Genomic DNA, 21,301 nt, shown 5'->3' with positions numbered 1-21,301 from the left:
CCCCATAGTTTGTCCTATCTCAGTTCAGTTTCAACCTTCATATATATGTAATAATTATGATTGTGCATTTTTAACAGCATCACTGAATACCCAACACCAAGATAACCCTTTGCCAAAATTTAAATACCCTGATTTTTCCAGCAAGCCAAAACCTAAGCTATTAACAGCTATTTCAACAAGGTGCCTACGAGGGGCTTCTATTGATTCTACCATATTTTAAACTTTAATATTTGATAAATACCTGTATTACTCTTGCTTAGAGTAAGTTGTCATCTTGCCATCAAATGAAAGGTGTTTGAATTTATTTTCTTACCATCAAGGCATCTTGCATAACTCAAATATAATTTTAAATTATTTTTAATTCATTCGCGGGATGTTAGCATTGCTGGCATGGCCAGCATTTACTTCCCACTCCGAATTGCCCTTGGGGAAGTGGTGGTGAGCTACATTCTTGAATCACTACAGTCCGTGTGGTGTATGTGCACCCACAGTGCTGTTAAGAAGGGACTTCCAGAATTTTGACCCCGATGCAGTGAAGGAACAGTAGTAATATATTCCCAAGTCAGGATGGTATGTGCCTTGGAGGGGAACCTGCGGGTGGTTTTGTTTCCATGTATATGTTGTCCTTGTCTTTCTAGGTGGTAGGTGTCACGGATTTAGAAGGTGCTGTTCAAGGAACCTTGGCGAGTTATTGCAGTGCATCATGTAGATAGTACACACTGCTGCCACTAAGATTGTTAATATATATTTTGACCAGATAGCAATGGGAAAGATTAAATGTTACAAATGTAATGCATATATAGAAAAACATATATACGCATATAGGCAAGATACTGGCTGGAATTTTGTGTTGGGCCAAAGGCCCCACCCACCAGCAAAATAAGTTGGTGCTCTGCCCGCCTCTGCCGGCCTGGAAGCCATACCATAATAAGTTACCCAGGCCCTTAATTGGCCTCGGGCAGGACTTCCGCCCTTCTGAGGATGGAAGTTCTGCCGACAAGAGCTGCCAGCCAATCAGTCAGGACTGGCTATATGAAAATGGCCTTGGAATACAGATAAGTGTGTGGAGCCTCGGCAGGGACGATCGGCTAGGGCCTGGTGAGGCGGGTGTGGGGAGGTTGCTTAAGATGGGGTGGGTGGTGAGTGCTGCAGTGGGGACGGCCTGTGCCGTGGGAGGAGGCCTGTAAGTGGCAATTAATTGGCCATTTAAGGGCCTTAATTGGCCTGGGACGGGCGGGCCGTTTGTCACCTCTACCGCCACTCATAAAATTACAGTGGGAGCAGGAAGGCAAAGGGAGCGACACCCCCCACCTCCCACTCAATTTTATGCCCCCCCAGCCTCCAGTCCAGTCCCACGGGTGTTGGAGGAGGGGGTACAAAATTCCGGCCATTATTTCAGGATCATAAATTATAAATTTAACTGGCTTTCTGACAGCTGTGAGCTCTAACTTTTATGAACACAGAGTAGTGCAACCAGGCCAGCGTAGAACCTCATATTTGCTTACTCACAGTTCCCTGAAAGCAGCTACTTGTGTCACAATAATACAAACATTATGATTACAGCAAATGATAGTTATAAAACTAGCAACGGACTCCACAGACACAATACAGCAGGTGCCCATCAGTGGAATTCACAGGCCCTATGGGGAACTCTGCAGCTCGGGTGTCGTCAAGGAAAAGTGTACGCAGCTAATATTTATATATTGTTGAATAGTGATTGGAGTGAAAGGCATTACTTGGTGTAATACAATCTCAGATAGTTTGCACACACCACACAAGTTGTCTTGTCTTATATGATAACGTACAGGAGAACAAGCAGTTTGGCCTATCAAAGATGTTGCTTCCACAAACCATGTAAAATTTGTACTGTTGCTCAATCTCCCGAGGTAAATGAATAAGTGCAGGTAAAATTCGATGTAGCACTGTGAAACATCTCCCTGAGCTTGCATGATAAACTAGCAAACTCAGTGTTATTAACGTTCTCGAGTGATTTTTTTTGAATATGTGCCCTTGCTGACCAAAAGTATATATTGGTAATTTGGGCACACAGCTAGGTGGGCCCTACTGAATTTTCCATCCATTAAGTCTGCACTTAGTTTCCTGATATGCATTCCTGGTATTCAAAACTCTGCTTCAGGAAGACAATTTCATAAAATCTAACCTTATATCCTGTGTCATAAAACTGTGACCAACTGAATTGCATAGGCGACACTTTCATGGTTCCAGCAGTGCAGAAATGGCCATATTCCACGCAGCTTTGGATTATCTGTGCGGATGTATACATATATATCACGGACTTGAAATCCATTATTTATCAGATATGTATGTAGCTATTTTTTTTAAATGGAGTTCATTAACATCATAGTCGTTGCTTTTGCAGGGAGTCAATTTCACAACTCTACTGCTCTGTGGAAAAATAAAATTCTAAGCCAGTTTACCTCATGGTTTGCTAATTGTGGAAAAGTCTACTCACCTCCAGTTTTGTTTCTTGTTCATGTTAATTTTTAAAATCACTGCTTAAATGAAACCTGCTTCAGCCCTCATTATTGGGGACTCTGTGCATTTTAAGGACTTGAACCGTGTCCCACCTCAATTCTTTTTACCCAGTGAAAACAGTTTCACGTTTCTGAGCTCTCCAAAGCTTTAGGTCTTGAAATCATCTTTCTCGCTTTATCATAATTCAAGCCATTTTAGCTGCTACACAGTTTGACCCTGTTGTCCTCGGGTCCCATTGGTTTGTTCTCAATTGACCTTTGTACAACACTCAAAACTCTCAATTTTTTTTATTTTGTTATATAACTTTTAAAAAATCTTAACCTTCAGGTTATTTTTGATTTCCTTATTCAGCCACTCTGATCATGCCTTTATATCCTTTGTCTCACAATAATGTTTGTTTTCCATGTCCGTTAAAAGCTATTTTTGTCTAGTTCCAAATCCACTATAAACAGTTACAAAACTCTCAAAGCTCCAAACTTGTTCCTCTGAAGTCTCCAAATTGTTTGTCACTTTAACCATTACCGTAATATCGTATGTAATAGTGCAGATGGAGGTGGGAAGTGGCGACCTTTAGCTGCTCCCTTCGCACACCTGGAGGAAAAGATCACACCTACTTTTGTGGCGATCTGAGCCTTGCCGGTCAGTGCCTTCAACATGAACAACATCAAGAGCTAAGGGAGTAAACCTGACAAAATCTGGAGTGGAGTCCCATTAGGCGGCTGGTGTTTTTCTCAAGTTGCATCTTCCGTCAACTCCTGCAACCAAATAGGCCGCAGATATATAAGCTTTCGTCTTTCCTCTGCACACCAGCCTACGAGGTCGAGGGGTGGGGGGAGGTGGTGCAGATGCTAGACAAGTATGCACTTCCTAAAACCATGCCTGGGCTACACTTCGAAGCTGTGATGTGAGGACTGTGTGCCCTGGAATAAATGACCGACACTCCTCAGCTAGTGTACGCAAGACCGCCCTGATTGACCGTGAGCTACACAAGCTTGGTGTCAATGTTACCACTCTACAAGAAAGCAGATTAGCCAACACAAGCTGTATTCAAGAGGCTAATTACGTCTTCTACTGGCATGGAAAGAGCGCTGAAGATCGCCGTGAGCGTTGTGTAGTCTTTGCAGTGAGCAAATGGCTGACACAGTCAATTAAACCCCAGTAGCAATCTCGGAGCGCCTCATCTCCCTGCAGTTGTCATCCGATGGAGACAGTCAATATCATATGTGTCTATACACCAACTCTGAATGTCAGCATCTCAGATAAAGAGCATGTTTATGACTCCCTAGGTGACGTTCTGAGGAACATCCCAAATGACGAGAGGCTATTCGTCCTAGGTGACTTCAGCACGCGCGTTGGAGCAGATGGTGAATCATGGCCAAGGTGCCTAGGTCATTATGGAGTGGTTAAGATCCATGATAACAGACAATGCCACATTGAGCTTTGTGCCGTGAATGAACTCTGCATCACCAACATCACCTTTCAGGGCAGACATCGCCACAAGGTATCATGGCATCACCCAAGGTCTGGTCATTGGCACCAACTAGACCTAGCCATCACGAGGAGGCGTGATCTGCCCAGTGCTTTTCGCATTCACGCCGACCATAACGCAGATTGCGACACTGACCACTTAGCAGCAGAGTGAAGGTGCACTCCCGAAAGTTCCACAGCTCCAAACACGACGGCCCACCACGCATCAACATCCCTTGCATCAGCAATTGTGCCAAACACCAGCACTTCACACTGAGCTAACACGCCTTCCACCCACCAAAGCCTGAACGGGAAGCACTGAGGCCGCTTGTAAGTCACGAAGCTCAATCATCTAAGAAGCAGTAGAAGCGTCATTTGGTAAAGGCAGAACCCGCAACAAGGGCTGGTTTGAGACCTCCTCAGCTGAGATGATATCTGCATTGGTGCAAAAAACAAAGCCTACATGATGCACAACATAAACCCAACAGCTAAGACACTGCATGAACTGAAAGTAGCCAAGACAGCTGCGCAAAGGAGCGGGAGATACTGCGCAAACACTGGATCAGCCTATGTCGAGAAATCCAAACTGCATGCAACAAAGGAAATTTATGAGCTCTGTACGAAGGGCTCAAGAGAGTGCTTGGCCCAGCCATCACCAAAGTTGCTCCCCTGATGTCAGCAGATGGTGAGGTACTCACCGACAGAAGTAAGCAGATGTCCTGCTGGGCTGAACAGTACTGTGAGCTGTATTCCTGTGAGTCAGACATCTCCCAGTCTGTGCTCGGCATTCTCCCTCAACTTCCTGTCATGGATGAGTTAGATGAAGAACCTTCATCACTGGAGCTTGAGAGACTGCCTAGCAAACCGAACGGCACCCAGTCAAAACAGAATCCTAGCCGAACTGCCCAAGCACAGAAAGTCTCAACTATTGCCACACCGTTATGACCTCTGCTGGAAAGTAGGTTCTGTTCCACGGGAGATGCGTGACGCCAAAGTCGTCTCACGAGACAAAAACAAAGGCGACAGAGGAAACTGCAACAACTACAGGAGAATGTCACTCCTTAGCATCACGGGAATGGCCTTTGCTAGGGTCATACTTAAAAGACTTCATTTACTTGCAGATCGAGCGTATTTGGAAGCACAGTGCGGTTTCCATGCCAGCAGATCCTCTGTGGACGTGATCTTCTCATTACGCCAGCAACAAGAGAAGGGTAGGGAACAGAATATACCCCTTTACCATACTTTCGTTGATCTCACACCGTCAACAGAGCAGGGATCCAAAAGATTTGGGTAAAAATTGGCTGTCCACAGAAGCTCCTCAGTCTCATCTGCTCCTTCCATGACAACATGCACTGCATTGTAGAGTTTGATGGCTTCACTTCTGACAGTTTGAATGAAGAATGGAGTGAAACAGGGTTGTGTCCTAGCCCTCACTCTGCTTGGCATCTTTCTGTCCATGCTCCTGACCTTTGCCTTCCTTGCAGATATGGAAGGAGTATATTTGCACACTGTGGCCGGAATTTTAGGTCGCCCCAGTGGGTCAGATGGTGGCATGGGGATGGTGTAAAATTGAGCGGCAGGCTCCGGGAGGCCGACCGACCCCGATTCTGCCTCTGGAGAAGTTTACAGCAGTCAGGCGGGGGGTGGGGGGGGCGTGGGAAATGGCCCGCCCGCCCGCGGCCAATCGACCCTTAAGCGGCCACTTAAGGAACCCTTGCCTGCCTCCACGGGTATTTTACCCATGGAAAGCGGGTGTGCTGGGGACGTGAAAGGTCTCCCAGTGATAGCTTCAGGCCTTTCCACGCCTCGGGTGGGGGTGGGGTGGGGGGTTGCGGGTGGTGGGGATGCATGGCAGTCAGGCACAGGGTGCTTGATTGTGGGCCGCCTTCGCCTCCCAACCCATCCCCGGGACCCAAGCCACCCGCCCAAAGGAGCACTCCAGCCCCACCAGGGACGGACCGATCTCGCTGGTAAGGCATGCCCCTACTTACCTTCCCTCCTGGATCCATGGTGTCAGCTGGGCTGTAGTTCCAGCAGTGGCTGGCTCCCGGTGGCGCTGCTGGGACTAAGCTGCCGGCCCGCTGATTGGCTGGCAGCTCACTGAGGCGGGACCTCCTCCCTCAAAAAGAAGTCCCGCCTCGGGACAATGAAGCCTGGGGATCCGTAAAATCCGGGACGGATCCCCAAGCTAGGCGGAAGTGGATTCACCGCCGACTTTCACATCGGAGTCTGGCTCCCATCCATCCACCGTAAAATTCCGGCCTATGTCTGACGTCAAACTCAATGATCAAGGCTGAAAGTGAAGAGAACAATACATGGTGGCCTGATCAGAGAACGCCTTTATGCTGATCATGCTGCGCTACACGCACGTCAGCTGCAAAGACTCATGTTCTGTCTCTCCCATGCCATGTAACTTGTTCTCCTTGACTATTAGCGTCAAGAAAACCATGGCCATGGGACAAGGTGTTGCATGTCTGTCCCTGATCGCACTAAATAACACCCCACTGGAAGTGGTTCGCACATTCTGCTACCTTGGGTCCATGATGACAGGCAGTCTGTCCCTTGATGTAGAGCTCGATACACACATAGGGAAAGCAGCTACCACTTTTGGCTGACTCACGAAACGCGCATGGGATAACACTAAGCTGACCCTTAGGACCAAGCTGATGGTTTGTTTATAAGGCCTGTATTCTCAGCACCTTGCTGTATGGCTGTGAAACATGGGTGACGTACAGCTACCAGGAAAAGAAGCTCAATAATTTCCATCTTTGCTGCCTACAGCGCATTATGGGTATATCCTGGCAGAGCAAAATCACATGCAGAAGTCCTCTCAAAGACAGACCTCCCAAGTGTGTTGGCTTTAATCAAAGAGAGGCAGCTTCAGTGGATCGGACACGTCTGCAGGATGGAAGATGGTCGCATACCCAAGGACCTTCTGTATGGTGAGGTAGCCGTGGCCAGATGACCAGTGGGGTGCCCAAAGCTCCACTTCAAGGACGCTTTCAAGGGCAACATGAAGGCCCCAAACATCGACTATCGCACCTGGGAGTCACTAGCTGGTGAAAGAGGGAAATGGCGACACATCCTGTGGACTGGTGTGCAGTACCACGATGACCAATTGCCACAGCAGCTTGGCAGCAGGTGCCAACAACAAAAACAACAACTTACAGCATCACTTGGCAGCTTCACATGCAGCACTTGTGGCAGAACCTGCCTCTCCAGGATTGGCTTTCACAGCCATTGGTAAAGGAGCACTAAGAGAAGACACCCCACCTAAATGGATTGTTTGCTGCATGTCCATCATCTTTTGTAATTGGAAGGATGCCAACCAACAGTGACTACACTTCAAAAGTACTCCATGAGCTGTGAAGCGCTTTGCAACGTCCTGTGTTCAAGAAAGGCGCTATATAAATGCAGGTCTGTCTTTCTAGTGATAACTCAAATGCTACCCACTTTCAGATTACTCATCAGTCCTGATGAGTTATTGAATACTAAATCCAATACTCATTTTTTTTTTTTAATTATCTGTTTATTATCTCATTGCTGTTTGTGGGATCTTACTGGCTGCAAATTGGCTGCCATGTTTTACAACATCACAACAGTGACTATACTTCAGAAGAAATTCATTAGCTGCAAAGCATTTTGGGATGTTCTGAGGTCATGAAAGACACTATATAAATGCAAGTCATTACTTTTTATGTCTAATTGCTTAATCCCAGTTGCAGTAGCTTGCATAGCTACCTCCCCTAGCCTTGCCCAACACCTGTACCATTTCACTCCTGATGGTATGACTTAATCTGCTTGAGTTATCAGGGCGGCGCAGTGGTTAGCACCACAGCCTCACAGCTCCAGGGACCCGGGTTCGATTCTGGGTGCTGCCTGTGCGGAATTTGCAAGTTCTCCGTGACCGCGTGGGTTTTCGCCGGGTGCTCCGGTTTCCTCCCACTGCCAAAGACTTGCAGGTGATAGGTAAATTGGCCATTATAAATTGTCCCTAGTGTAGGTAGGTGGTAGGGAATATGGGATTACTGCAGGGTTAGTATAAATGGGTGGTTGTTGGTCGGCACAGCCTCAGTGGGCCGAAGGGCCTGTTTCAGTGCTGTATCTCTAAATAAAATAAATAAAGTTATCGTCTTTTTTTATGTTGGGTATTCGTCTCTGCAATGTCTTAACATCATAACCATGTCTGTATAACCTTATGATACAGTCTGGTTGAACTGTTTAAGTAATTGGGAAAGAGTTTTACTTGTGCTGAATAATCACTGCTGGAACTTTTTTTTTTACAGATATAACACTAGTACCTCAGGTGAATATTGAGGACTTGAAGCAAATGAAGGTAATTTTGATGTAACATTTCAGAATTTTAAATGGTTGCATTTTAATATATATATTTTTTTATTCATTCTTGAGATGTGGGTGTCATCCGGAAGGCCAGCATTTATTGCCCATTCCTAATTGCCCTTGAGAAGGTGGGGATGAGCACCTTGCTGAACCACTGCAGTCCATGTGGTGTAGATACAGTGCTGTTAGGGAGGTATTTTGACTCAGTAATGATGAAGGGATGGTGTGTGGCTTGCAGGGGGACATGCAGTTAGTGGTGTTCCCAGGCATCTGTTGCTCTTCTAAGCAGTAGAGGTCACGGGTTTGGAAGACGCTGTCGAAGAAGCCTTGGCGAGTTGCTACAGTGCATCTTGTAGATGGTGCACGCTGCTGACACGGTGCATCAGTGATGGGGTGGGGGGGGGTTGGTGGTAAATGTTGGAGGTGATAGATGGGATGTTAATCAAGCAGGCTGCTTTGTTCTGGATGCTGTCGAGTGGTGTTGGAGCTGCACTCGTCCAGGCAAATGGAGAGTATTGTATCACGCTGTTGACTTGTGCATTGTAGATGGTGGACAGGCATTGGGGAGACAGGAGGTGAGTTACTCACTGCAGAATTCCCAACCTCTGACCTGCTCTTGTAGCCACAGTATTTATGTGGCTGATCCAGTTAGGTTTCTGGTTAATGGTGGCCCGATATATAATGTATGATAAATGACTAGAGAATTAACTATCACAAAATTATGATGCTGCAGACCAATGTATCTTCAGGTCATCTTCCCCTTTGATTCACCAGTCTGCTTCCATGTCCTTGTCTTTGCTGGGTAACCGTTGCATGAGCGGAAGATGTCTTCCATTAACTTGGCCATTACTTATGTGTGAGTCTTGAAATTGTATTGTGGTTGGCTGTCTGCTCTCCAGCGGCATCACAGCAAAGCTTAGTCTTGTCCTTACTCAATTGCACCAAGCAGACACTTCCAGCAAGGGTCGTCAGATAGTGATTCACAGTCAGGAGGCCAGCGACAGCTTGGACATGGCCTCCTGATGGCTATCGGGGTGTTATCTCACTGGACCAAGTGAAGTGCACAGCCTCGGCCCAGAACCTTTCCTGCTGAGGGGTTTCCCTTCCACAATGGTAGCCCTACGAGCTGTGGGTCCTCTGCATTTTTACATATTAATGAGGCACCCGTGCGCTTCCCTACCTGACTCAGTAGTGCCTACCTCTGCCAGTGAGACTGCCATCCATCGAGTGCTGTATGCCCTCCTGTAGGGTTGCCTGCCGTCCTTAACTGGACAGTGATCACGGAGGCGGACTTTTAATTGACCACCTCCCAGAAGATTCCAGCTGTAAGTGCAGCTTTGACCCATGTGGGGGTCAGGAACCAGAAATGGTCCTGTCGTCAGTATCCCAATAACGTCAGGAAAATTCAGCCCTGTATGTCTCAGTCATTGAATAAACTTACTAAACTATCAAGGGTCTCTGGTTCTTTTTTTAACATCACTTGCAAACTTTCATCTTCAGACAGTGTCAGAAAATCTCCACATCAAAGAATAGGGCTTCACAAAAGTACAAAAGAAAACATTTTGATATTAAATGTCACTATCCAGAACCCATTTTAAGATAGTATGGATACCTTTAAGTGAAGTGAGGGCAGATTTACTGAACGTCAGCCATTAAAAGAAGCTGCTGAAACTGTATCGTAGGTCTGCCAACATCTGAGGAGAGAACAAAGGGGTTAACGTTTTGGGTAGAGACCCATGTGCTGAAAATATGTGGCCCTTCAATTGCAGCGGAAATTTCAATGTCCACTTGATAGAAACTGTAGACCCTTCTGGAATATCCAGGGTCAGGGTCCCTATCTTAAAGAAAGAGCTTATGTTTTATATAATGCCTTTTATAACATCAATATGCTTAACAGCCAGTTAAGTATTTTTGAAGTATAGTCATTGTTGTAATATGGGAAGCTATTTTAAATACTGCTGCAGGAGCACGTGGCTTTGTCCAGAACATAAATCTATCTTCTATTCTCAGATCTTGAAAAACTCCTCTGAATACAATGTCTGAAATTCCATTGCTGTCTGCCGTCCTTTCTGTAATACTTATTACTTCTGTAATACTTCTCAGCAGTTGTCCAATCACATTTTGTTCAGTGTTATGTTTACATTAAGTGTTAACATTAAGTCAATTCAAAAAATAACACCACCTTAGTCTGCCCCAAGAATGATATTGGAAGGATCTGGGAGAAAATTGTTGAGCTGTTCTTTGAACTAGAAAATCATCTATTGACAAGGGAGATCTAAAAATTGGAGAAAAATATCTACAGACAATACACACCATAGAAACAGGACATTCAGCCCAACCAGTCCATATTGGTATTTATGCTCCACTCAAGTTTTATCCCATCCTTCCTTATCTAACTCTCTATCAGCATAATTCACTATTTCCCTCTCGCTCATATATGCATTTAACCATTAGATGCCACAGGTGAGTTTATTCATCTGGTTATTGCTGATCATAAAGGTTTCTGACTAGATTACTTAACAATGGGAAGTACATCACAGATTTACCTGGTCACATTTTGGGTAAACCCAGATTAATCTCCCCAATGCAGGCTGAGAACCTGGCCTTTAAAGCTATTTTTCAACCAGTAGAAACTTTTTGGTAAATGAATGGATGATAGGGGCAGGGAAGCAAAACGTTAAAATGTCTTTTATGTAAGGGTTCAGAGTAGGTAGAAAAGAGGAATTTTTTTAATCTAACAACAGGAAGAGTCCAGGGAAGGGGAAAGAGAGAAGGAAAAGACGACTTAAAGGCAGCTAGAAATAATGTGCATATCATTTTTTTTTGTCCTGAATTTTGAGGTCAGCAGTGAAGCAAGCATAGTCACCGTTAATCTCAAGGAAAGCTTCGCTGAGAGCTCTCGCAGTCTCTGCGGTGAGAACTTTAACTCTCTTGACGTGCAGTTGATTATAGCCTAGTTTAATGAGGATTCCCAGCGTGTAGCTACAGTGATGTCATCAAGCTGTCCAAGCAGCCAATCACATTAAAGAATGCTCACAGACGGTCAACCAGGAAATGAAAAGCACTAATAATCAAATCACTTTTTAAAAATTCTACACAGCAAAATAAAGATTGGGACATATGTAAAGGGTGAAGGTAGAAGCTGAAATATCTTCAAATTTTTCTTTAAAAATTATTCAAAAATATTTGGTAATTAATCATAATGGACGCATTTAACAACTCTCCACACATATAACGTGATTTTTTTCAGGGCCAGATCTGTTCAGCTATAGTTATTACTCAGATTTCTGTTTAAAGAAAAAAATGAATTCCACCTTACTGAACAAGTTTTAACTTTTTATGGGCTTTCTAGTAGCAATGTCAGAGCAGAAAAGGGGATGTTCGCACCATTGTCTGTTGGCTCTGGGAAGGGTGGGGGTTGGGAACAGTGCACCCTGGGGCGGAGCAGTGAATGACACACTGCAACGTCAGGATTTCTGCATTTATCTGCGCTACCATTAAATCCTGAGGTTGCGGTCGGTTTCAGAAGGATAATGATGGCGAATGCTGACAGTTTGCTAAGAAAAGTCCCCAAAAAATCCAGGCCTTTGCTTCTCTATGTAAAATTATATGTTTGGTCTTCAGTTGAGTAATTTTGGGTCGGTACTGCAGTAATAAAGCTGCTCCTGACATTTAAGCAGCTGCATTAGTGCAAGAATGCTTATTGTAGTGTCACAGTTTGAGTTGAAAACAAATTATGGGCGGCGCAGTGGTTAGCACCGCAGTCTCACAGCTCCAGCGACCCGGGTTCAGTTCTGGGTGTTGCCTGTGCAAAGTTTGCTAGTTCTCCCTCTGACCGCGTGGGTTTCCGCCGGGTGCTCCGGTTTCCTCCCACAGCCAAAGACTTGCAGGTTGATCGGTAAATTGGCCATTGTAAATTGCCCCTAGTGTAGGTAGGTGGTAGGAGAATGGTGGGGATGTGGTAAGGAATATGGGATTAATGTAAGATTAGTATAAATGGGTGGTTGATGGTCGGCACAGACTCGGTGGGCCAAAGGGCCTGTTTCAGTGCTGTATATCTTTAAACAAAAAATCAAAATCATCAGCCTAGGAAGACAAAATGTCCACTAAACCTATCAACGCTCGTAAGGGTTTATAAAACAAAAAATCCACAAGCATTTTTTAATATAAGTATGTGCACCAAAATGCATTACACTTCCATCATTTTTGTAGGTAATTAGCAAAATGGAAATAATGGGAAGAAAGAGGGCTATGTTATACTGAAGCAATGTGATTGATATAACTGCTTTAAATCAAAGTAGGGCATATCCTGAACTCCCATTGCAATTATGTTCTTTTATCAGTATCAAACAAAATAATTTTTTAATATTTGATATTCTAGGCCTACCTAAAATTGTTGAAGAAGCAGCAAAAAGAATTGAGTGCATTAAAGAAAAAGCATGCTAAGGTATGTATGTGCTCTTAACATATTTAGAAACGTAGAAACATGAGGAGGCCATTTAGTCCCTCGAGCCTGTTCAGCCATTCAATGAGTTCACAGCTGATCTGCGGCCTAACTCCATATACCCTCCCTTGTCCCATATCGCTTAATACCTTCAGTTAGCAAAAATCAATCAATCTCTGATTTAAAATGGACAATCTAGCATCAATTGCCATTTGTGGAAGAGAGTTTCAAACACTCTCCAAGCAGTGGGAAATGGTTTCTCTGTATCTACACTATCAGTTTTCCCTAACTATCTTGAAAACTTTGATCAAATCACCCCTTAACATTCTAAATTCCAGGGAATACAACTCTGTGTAGTCTCCTCTTAATTTAACCGTTGTAATTCTGGTTTATTTTATTCGTCCCATAGAGCTGAATTTTATGAGTGCACCGCAATTCGGCGGAGCACTCTGATCTCCGGCAGTCTGCTCTCGCAGATTCTCTGTCGCTGAGCCTCTGCGATATTTCACCTCGGGGGCTCATTTAAATGGAAGGCGCGGAGCTGCTGCCCCGATGACATAGCAGGGCAGCTGCTCCGTACCTGGCAATGGCATCCGGCGCCGGTGCCATTTTTAAAGGGCTGGAAGCCCTTACTGGCAATTTTAGTTTTTAAAGTGACCATTACCTTTAATTTATATAAAAACATTCAAGCACAGATCAAAGGCCCTTTTCCACCCCCACAATCATAAACCAATAAACTTAATTCTTCTCTTTTCCCCCCAAAACCCATGTTTGCCAGGCCCGACCTTTCACCCCCAAACTTTGATCTTTGATCTCCACCCCACCCGCCAGCCAATGGAGTGAGGTTCCTCCATTCCCCCTCCCCCACACCTGAAAATTAAACTTCTCCCCCCTCCCCACCAGGGTCTCGCCTTGAATCCCCAAACGGGGATCGGAAGGCACAGGACGTCCTGCTACCGGCCGTAATATCGGCGTGGGATGGCTGCCCGGTTAGGTATCTTTATTTACATTTTATTTTGCATAGATTTAGCAATGCAAATGAAGGCCCCACTGCAAAACGGCGGGTGTGGGGGGGGGCGGTGGGTGTTGCCGCACCAAAGCCTCACTGCCACCAGTAAAATGCAGCGGGGCCTTTTCTGTGTCGGGGTCATAGCGGGCCTCTCCCGGAAGAATTTTCCAGGCCCCGCCCCTGCCATGACCCCCGACACCAGAGGGCTCTTACATTTTAGCCCATAATGTGAATGCAGCCCATAGAATCATTATTAAGAATCTATTTTCTACAACAAATAATTTGAACCTGTTCAAAAAGAATAATTTTGAGACTAAAAACCATTATTATTTAATTGCATAAAAGTAACAGCACAACAGTAAAGGCAACACAATGTGTGTGGTAACTGAACTGATTTGTATTTCTATGTGTCAGAAATGAATCATGTTGTAGAGGCTATTAATAACTATGTAAGCAGCCTCAAGGTTGGAAAGATAAAGTAACAAGTTTTATATTCATGTTATGATTTATAATCTTCCCTGTTACATACCTCTGCTCAGTAATTACTGAGAATGAAAGGGCACAGACCATATCTACAATAATACCAGATTATAAGAACATTAGAAGTAGGAACTGGAGTAGGCCATTTGGCCCTTCGAGCCTTCTCTACCATTCAACAAGATCGTGGCTGATCTGCCTCAACTCCATCTTCCTACACGGTCCCCATATCCCTTAATTTCCTTGGTCCCCAAAAATCTATCGACCTCTGTCTTGAATATATTCAACGAAAAAGCATCCATAGTTCTCTGGGGTAGAAAATTCCAAAGATTCACAAACATTTGAGCAAAGGAATTTCGCCTCATCTTGGGCCTAAATGGCTGACCCCTTATTCTGAAACTGTGACCCCATGTTCTAGATTCCCCAGCTAGGGGAAACATTTTCTCAGCATCTACCCTGTCAAGCCCATTATGAATTTTATATATTTCAATGAGATCACCTCTCTTTCTTCTAAACTCCAGGGAATACAGGTCTAGTCTACTATGCCTCTCCTCATAGGACAATCCCCTCATCCCAGGAACCAGTTGGTTACATGACAGACAAAATATGCATTAGTTATGCAACTCGTAAAGGTACCTCTTTTTTAGGTATACTCGGTGAGATTTTCCTGGGCATAATTTAAATGGAAGAAAAAATCTTATGTTTATGATGGAAGTGGTTTAGTATTTTGAAAGCTTATGTTTGGATCTTAATATTCTTTGAACCAGCTATGCATATATTTTGCATTAATAACAGAATTATATGAATGTATGTCGTTTGTCAGTGAGAGCATATTTAATGAATAAAAGGCTGACACCACTAACTTGTACTGATAACTATCAAGGTATTAGTGTGTTTTTTCTTTGCAATTTTAGCCATTCCCTTCCTCGTCTAAAGTTTAGATATCAACCTGGTTCAGTGGGGAACATTCTCAACTGAGTCAGAAGGTTGTGTGTTCAAATTCCACTCCAGAGACTTGAGCACACAATGCTAATTGATACTTTAGCGCAGTACTGAAGGAGTACGGCACTGTCAGAGGTGCTGTCTTTTGTTAAACTGATGCCCCGTTTGCCCCCTCAGGTGGGTGTAAAAGATCCCATGAAACTATTTCAAAGAAGAGCAGGGGAGTTCTCCCAGTGCCCTGGCCAGCATTTATCCCTCAACCAAAACAGATGATCAGGCCATTAACACTGAGGGAGCTTGCTGGGTGCAAATTGGCTGTCACATTTCCTACTTTACAGCAGTGACTACACATCAAAAGTAGTTCATTGGCTGTAAAACACTGTGGGATGCCCTGAGGTCATGAAAGGTACAATATAAATGCAAATTCCACTGGGTGCTGGTTATAACTTGCCTAAGTGGTCATTAAGTTTCTTGAGGGTAAGGAACATAAGAAATAGGAGAGGGAGTAAGCCATAAGGCTCCTCAAGACTGCTGCTCCATTTAAGAAGACCTTGGCTGACCATCGACCTCAACTCCACGTCCCTGCCTGATCCCCATACCCCTTGATGATCTGAGAGACCAAAAATCTGTTGATCTCAGCCTTGAATATACACAATGATTGAGCATCCACAGCCTGCTGGGGAAGAGAAATCCAAGGAGTCACAATCCTCTGAGTGACGATATTTCTCATTTCAATGCGAAATGGTTGTCGCCAATAGGAACATAGGAGCAGGAGTAGGCCATTCAGTCAGTTGAGCCTGCACAGGCTCAAAGGTCACAGACCTGAAACGTTGACTCTGTTTCTCTCTCCACAGATGCTGCCAGACCTGCTAAGTATTTCCAGCATTTTCTGTTCTTATTACAAGTTATTGAGGAATTGGCAGCCATGGCTTCAGCTGCTGAGGCCCGAAGCTCTAGAATTCCCTCCCTAAACCCCTCTGCTTCTTTACCCCTCTTTCCTCCCTTAAGACGCTCCTTAAAACCTACATATTTGATGCTTTTGGTCATCTGCCCCAATTGCTCCTTATGTGGCCGGGCGTCAAACTTTGTTTAACAAAACTCCCATGAAATGCCTTGAGACTTGTTACTACATTAAAGGCACTAAATAAATGCAAGCACTAGTTGTTGATTTTCAGGAAGGTAATCAAGGGTTTATTCACCTGCCCACTGTTTGTGTGCACACAAACAGTTGTTCCTATTGCAAAAAAAGCGGAACCCAGTAGAATTATGTACATGGAATATAGTCTTTATTTCCACAAATAGCAAACGCATATGCGAGTCATTTGCTGGTGTGTTGGATATGTCGTACAGCTGTTGGTGAATATAATTTATGTTGTATAATTTAACCTTTGATTCATTGGGATTTAAGCAGCCAAATCAAGATTCTTCATAGAATCCTAATTGTTTTCAGCTGTATCTTCAGTTCTCTGCGTAAATGAACTTTTCCATTGTGCAGTTTGACAGTTCTGTTATAAACGCAACACCACCTGAGGCAGTGTAGGTGGTCCAAACTTCAGCACTTGTATTCAGCTGTAACACATTGGAGGAGAAGCAGATACTTCCCACAAACTACATTGTTCTCGTCAATTTTAGCAATCATGCTTACGCACTATTGCCACTGCTTGCTTTAATTTAGGATTATTCCCTAAAAGTTCTTATTTTCTGATTTTCATGCATTCTTGGGTGCTCCTGCTGGAGTTACAGCAGGAATGTGCAATAAAGTCAACGTTTTTGAGCCTCTGAAGTTTAGTATTAAATGCACACCAATGCCAAGTTTCAAAATGTGGCTTCATTAAAGCTGAAGTGCTGCAGACCCACCTATTCCAGGCGGTCTTGGACTGCTGGTAATGGATTTTTTAAAATGCTTTCACGGGATGTGGCTGTCATTGGCTGGACGTGCATTTATTGCCCGTCCCTAATTGCCATTGAGAAGGTGGTGCTGAGCTGCCTTCTTGAACCACTGCAGTCCATGTGGTGTAAGTACACCCACAGTGCTGTTTGGAAGAGAGTTCCAGAATTCTGACCCAGCAACACTGAAGGAATGGAGATATAGTTCCAAGTCAGGATGGTGTGTGGCTTGGAGGGGAACTTGCAGGTGGTGGTGCTCCCATGCATCATCTGCTCTTGTCCTTCTAGGTGGTAGAGGTCACAAGTTTGGAAGGTGCTGGCAAAGGAGCCTTGGTGAGTTGGATGAATTATCCAATGGATCATATTTTCCTGTTCCCAATTTTATTGAAAAAATAGTTATGAGTAAAAAGTAGTGCAATGTTGGGACAATGCACCACCAACTATTTGGGTAGATTTTTGTTCGTATTGCCCAGGCGTTAAATTAATGGGCAGAGAAAGGCGTCGTCTCCATTATTGGTGAGCATTCTTTTCCACTTGCATCAGCCTATTCTTTCTTCCCACTCCAGAGACTTGAGCACAAAATCAAGGCTCTCATTTCACTGCAGTATGGAGGGATTGCTGCACTGTCTTTCATATCAGACTTTACACCAAGGCCGCTTCTGCCCTCTCAGCTGGTAAAAGCTGCCATGGCACTATTTAGAAGAAGAGCAGGTGAATTATCCCCAATAGCCTGGTCAATATTTATCCCTCAACCAAATCACTAAAAACAGATCATCACATTACTGAAAGGTCACTGACCTGAAACGTTAATCCCTGCTTCTCTCTCCACAGATGCTGCCAGACCTGCTGAGTATTTCCAGCATTCCTTGTTTTTATTTCATCACATTACTGTTTGTGGGAGCTTGCTGCACGCAAATTGGCCGCCACGTTTCCGACAGCAGTGACTACACTTCATTGGGTGTAAAGCACTTTGGAGTGTCGTGAAAAGTGCTATATAAATGCTGTTCTTTCTTCCTTATTTAATGTCCAGTTGCAAATCAGGAAGGTCTGTTCTTCACTCTATACCTTGTGCTGATATGTAGATCCTAATTTTCCCAAAACTCTGCTCAAGCTCATTAGCAAAGAATAAATAAAATCAATTTCATCCATGATCCCAAGGTCATTCATATAAAGAGAGAGGGTGCACGCCAGGTGGAGAAAGGGGGAAATTCCACATGGAGGACAGCTGAGGTATAGTCGATCAGCCAGTTGAAGAAAAGCAAACTGGTCCTTTTCCAGAAAGGCCAGAATGATTTTCATCATTCATTGGAGACCACTTCAGTCAGGATTCGGCTCTGACAAGTGATATAGGCCTGCTTCATATTGGCGTACATTAAGCTGGGAGCTGTTATGATTTCAATATGATTCTTGTTTTAATTTACTGAGAAACTGACATGTACACCAATATAACTCGAATGAATTTCAGTCATTTATAATAGGGTTACTCAGAGGTGGCGATTGACCCTGTGATTAAAAATGCTTATATTTTGTGATAAATCTACTTTCAACTGTTTTAATCAAACTTCACCAAGTTCTGCTCTTAAAAGTATGAAGGAAAATTTTTGAAGCAAAAATTTTTTTAAATTCTGTTTTAAATGCTGCCTATTCCATTGTTTCATGGCAAATTTTGCATTTGGTGATATGCAAATGAGTTTGTGAAAACTCGAGGGGAAATAAAATCAATGGCCAAAGCTCCTATTGCACCCAAAGTGAAAACTCTACCCCTAACGCAGTGATGTACCAACCCACTGCGTGGGCTGCATATAATTTCAGTTATTATCCTAACTGGTCTGTTTGCCAACAGCTTGTAGGCAGATTTAGTACTTATATACATCCGGCTGTACACCTTGCTGTCGTCATCAGTGCATCATTCTTTTAACTGGCGTTAAAATCCTAATGAAGTAAATGGCATATGCTCCCTGCTGATACTGACGTCTTTCTGACAATCTGGGTGAAAGGCTTTTGTTTTGATCTCAAGTACAAGAAAGAACTCGCGGACTATTCATTCTTTATTTTGAAGTGCATTTTCTTTTAAGAAGGCAGCGGTTTTAAGAAACTGGGTTTATCGTAAAACTGTTGGCAGAGAATTTTAATCTCAAATTATTTTACTAGCTAAACGTAAAATGAGACTTGCCGAGTTGAAGATTGGTCGTCCCTGTGTGAAGGCAAAGTCCGTTCTCTCAGAATCACAGGCCATTCGGCCCATCGTGTCTGCACTGGCTCTCCAAATGAGCAGTTCACCTACTGCCACTCCACTGCCTTCTCCCTGTAACCCTGCACGTTCTTCCTTTTCATATAACAGTCTAATTCCCTTTTAAATGCTTCAAGTGAACCTGCCTCCACCACACTCTCAGGCAGTGCACTCCAGACCTTAACCACTCGCTGCGCGAAAAAGTTTTTCCTCCTGTCACTTTTACTTCTTTCACCAATTACTTTAAATCTGTGCCCTCTCGTTCCCGATCCTTTCACAAGTGGGAACAGTTTCTCCCTATCTATTCTGTCCAGACCCCTCATGGTTTTGAATACCTCTATCAGATCTCCTCTCCGCCTTCTCTTCAAGGAAACTTGTCCCAACTTCACCAATCTATCTTCATAACTGAAGTTCCTCATCCTTGGAACTATTCTCGTGAATCTTTTCTGCGCCTTCACATTATTCCTAAAGTTCTGCGCCCAGAACTGGACACAATCCTCCAGCTGATGCCGACCAAGTGTCTGATACAAGTTCAACATAGCTTCCTTACTTTTGTACTCTATGCCCTGATTAATAAGGTCCAGGATATTATTTCTGTATAGATTTTTGTTGCTACTTTAACTAATTTTATTGCAATTAATTATAATTTGTTACATTTCATAGAAATGTGAGTCTGAAACCGAGGAGCAATCCTAACTTCCAGTATAACTTAAATTGGTGCAGTATTTAAATAATATCATGAATGGTGTCGTCAAGAGCTTGCTCCCTTTCCATACCTTCAGGACTCTTGGCACCACAATCCTCCCTCCTTAAAAAAAAAAAATCCACTGTGGCTCCTTCCATCCTGTCCAGCTGCTGTCATATTTCCAACCTTACTTTCCTCTGATCTATGTCTTCCAAGGTCCTTGAATGAATGTCAATACCTAACTCAACCAGCTTTCCCACCACTTCCTGTTCATTAACCTTCCATCTGTTTTCTGTCCCAACACTAACACCAAATTGGCCAAAGTCACTCGACATCCCCGGGGCATGTTATCCCTTTTCATCCTGCCCATCCTTTTAAGTGACTTTTGATGCAGTCAACTACTTCATCATTCACAACCTCTCCTTCATAACATGATTTTTTAGTGCTTCTATTCCTACCAGTATAACATGGCCGACTCTAATGTCTTCTCCCCTGTGACATGCGGCAAGGTTTCATCCTTGATCCATTTCAGTTCCTTATTTATGTGTTTGTCCCTCATTGAAACTATCCCTAAGGTCAGTTTCCTTATATATGCCTCGAACACCAAATTGTCACAACTTTAGCTCTATGGCACTTTCAATTCCACCATTGTTGCTGTGCTATATGACTGTCAATCCGACATCGCATTGTGGATGAGCCTGACTTTCCTACAATTCAATTTAAGAAACGTTAGTGGAGTGATTATGTTACTGGACAAGTAATCCAGAGGCCTGGACCAATAATCTGGAGTTCAAATCCCACCACAGCAGCTGGGCAATTTAATTTCAGTCAATAAATAAATAAATAATAAAAAGCTAGGATCGATAATGGTGGCCATGTAACTTTCGGTTTGTCGTAAAAACCCATTTGGTACAGCAATGTCCTTTAGGGAAGGAAATTTGCCAACAGTACCCAGTCTAGCCTATTTGTGACTCTGGACCCATCGCGATGTGGTTGACTCTTAATTGCTCTCTGAAATGACCGAGCAAGCCATTCCGTCAAGGGCAATTAGGGATGGGTAATAAATACTGGCCTAGCCACCGATGCCCATACCTCCTAAATCAAAACACCAAATTCACTCTGCACTGCTTCCCCAGAAACGTCACACCTTAGCCCCTACCTTCAGTCCCCTGTTTTGGCTGCTTTCTCGCACTCAGTCTTTTGGTGTGGATCCTTGATTTGCTGTTTGACCCTGAGTGGGGGAAAATACAGATGCCGCCCCCCCCCCCCCCCAAAAAAAAATCTCAAATGTCTATCGCATCCACATCCTTGACAAAATAACAC

The 21,301-nt window shown here is 43.9% G+C and overlaps 1 protein-coding gene across 9 annotated transcripts in view; it reads left to right on the top strand.

Annotated features, from left to right (window-relative positions):
* The window catches only part of plcb4a (phospholipase C, beta 4a), a 466,151-nt gene that overhangs the window by 364,387 nt on the left and 80,463 nt on the right, over window positions 1-21,301 (top strand). For all 9 annotated transcript variants that reach the window (XM_068044348.1, XM_068044344.1, XM_068044346.1 and 6 more), the window contains 2 exons: window positions 8,250-8,299; window positions 12,686-12,751. In XM_068044348.1, the coding sequence (XP_067900449.1) occupies window positions 8,250-8,299; window positions 12,686-12,751 (116 nt within the window). The remainder of the gene's footprint in view (window positions 1-8,249; window positions 8,300-12,685; window positions 12,752-21,301) is intronic.

Source organism: Heterodontus francisci, chromosome 13, assembly GCF_036365525.1.
Source record: "Heterodontus francisci isolate sHetFra1 chromosome 13, sHetFra1.hap1, whole genome shotgun sequence".
Lineage (NCBI taxonomy): Eukaryota > Metazoa > Chordata > Chondrichthyes > Heterodontiformes > Heterodontidae > Heterodontus > Heterodontus francisci.
This window is presented reverse-complemented; position numbering and strand designations above follow the sequence as displayed.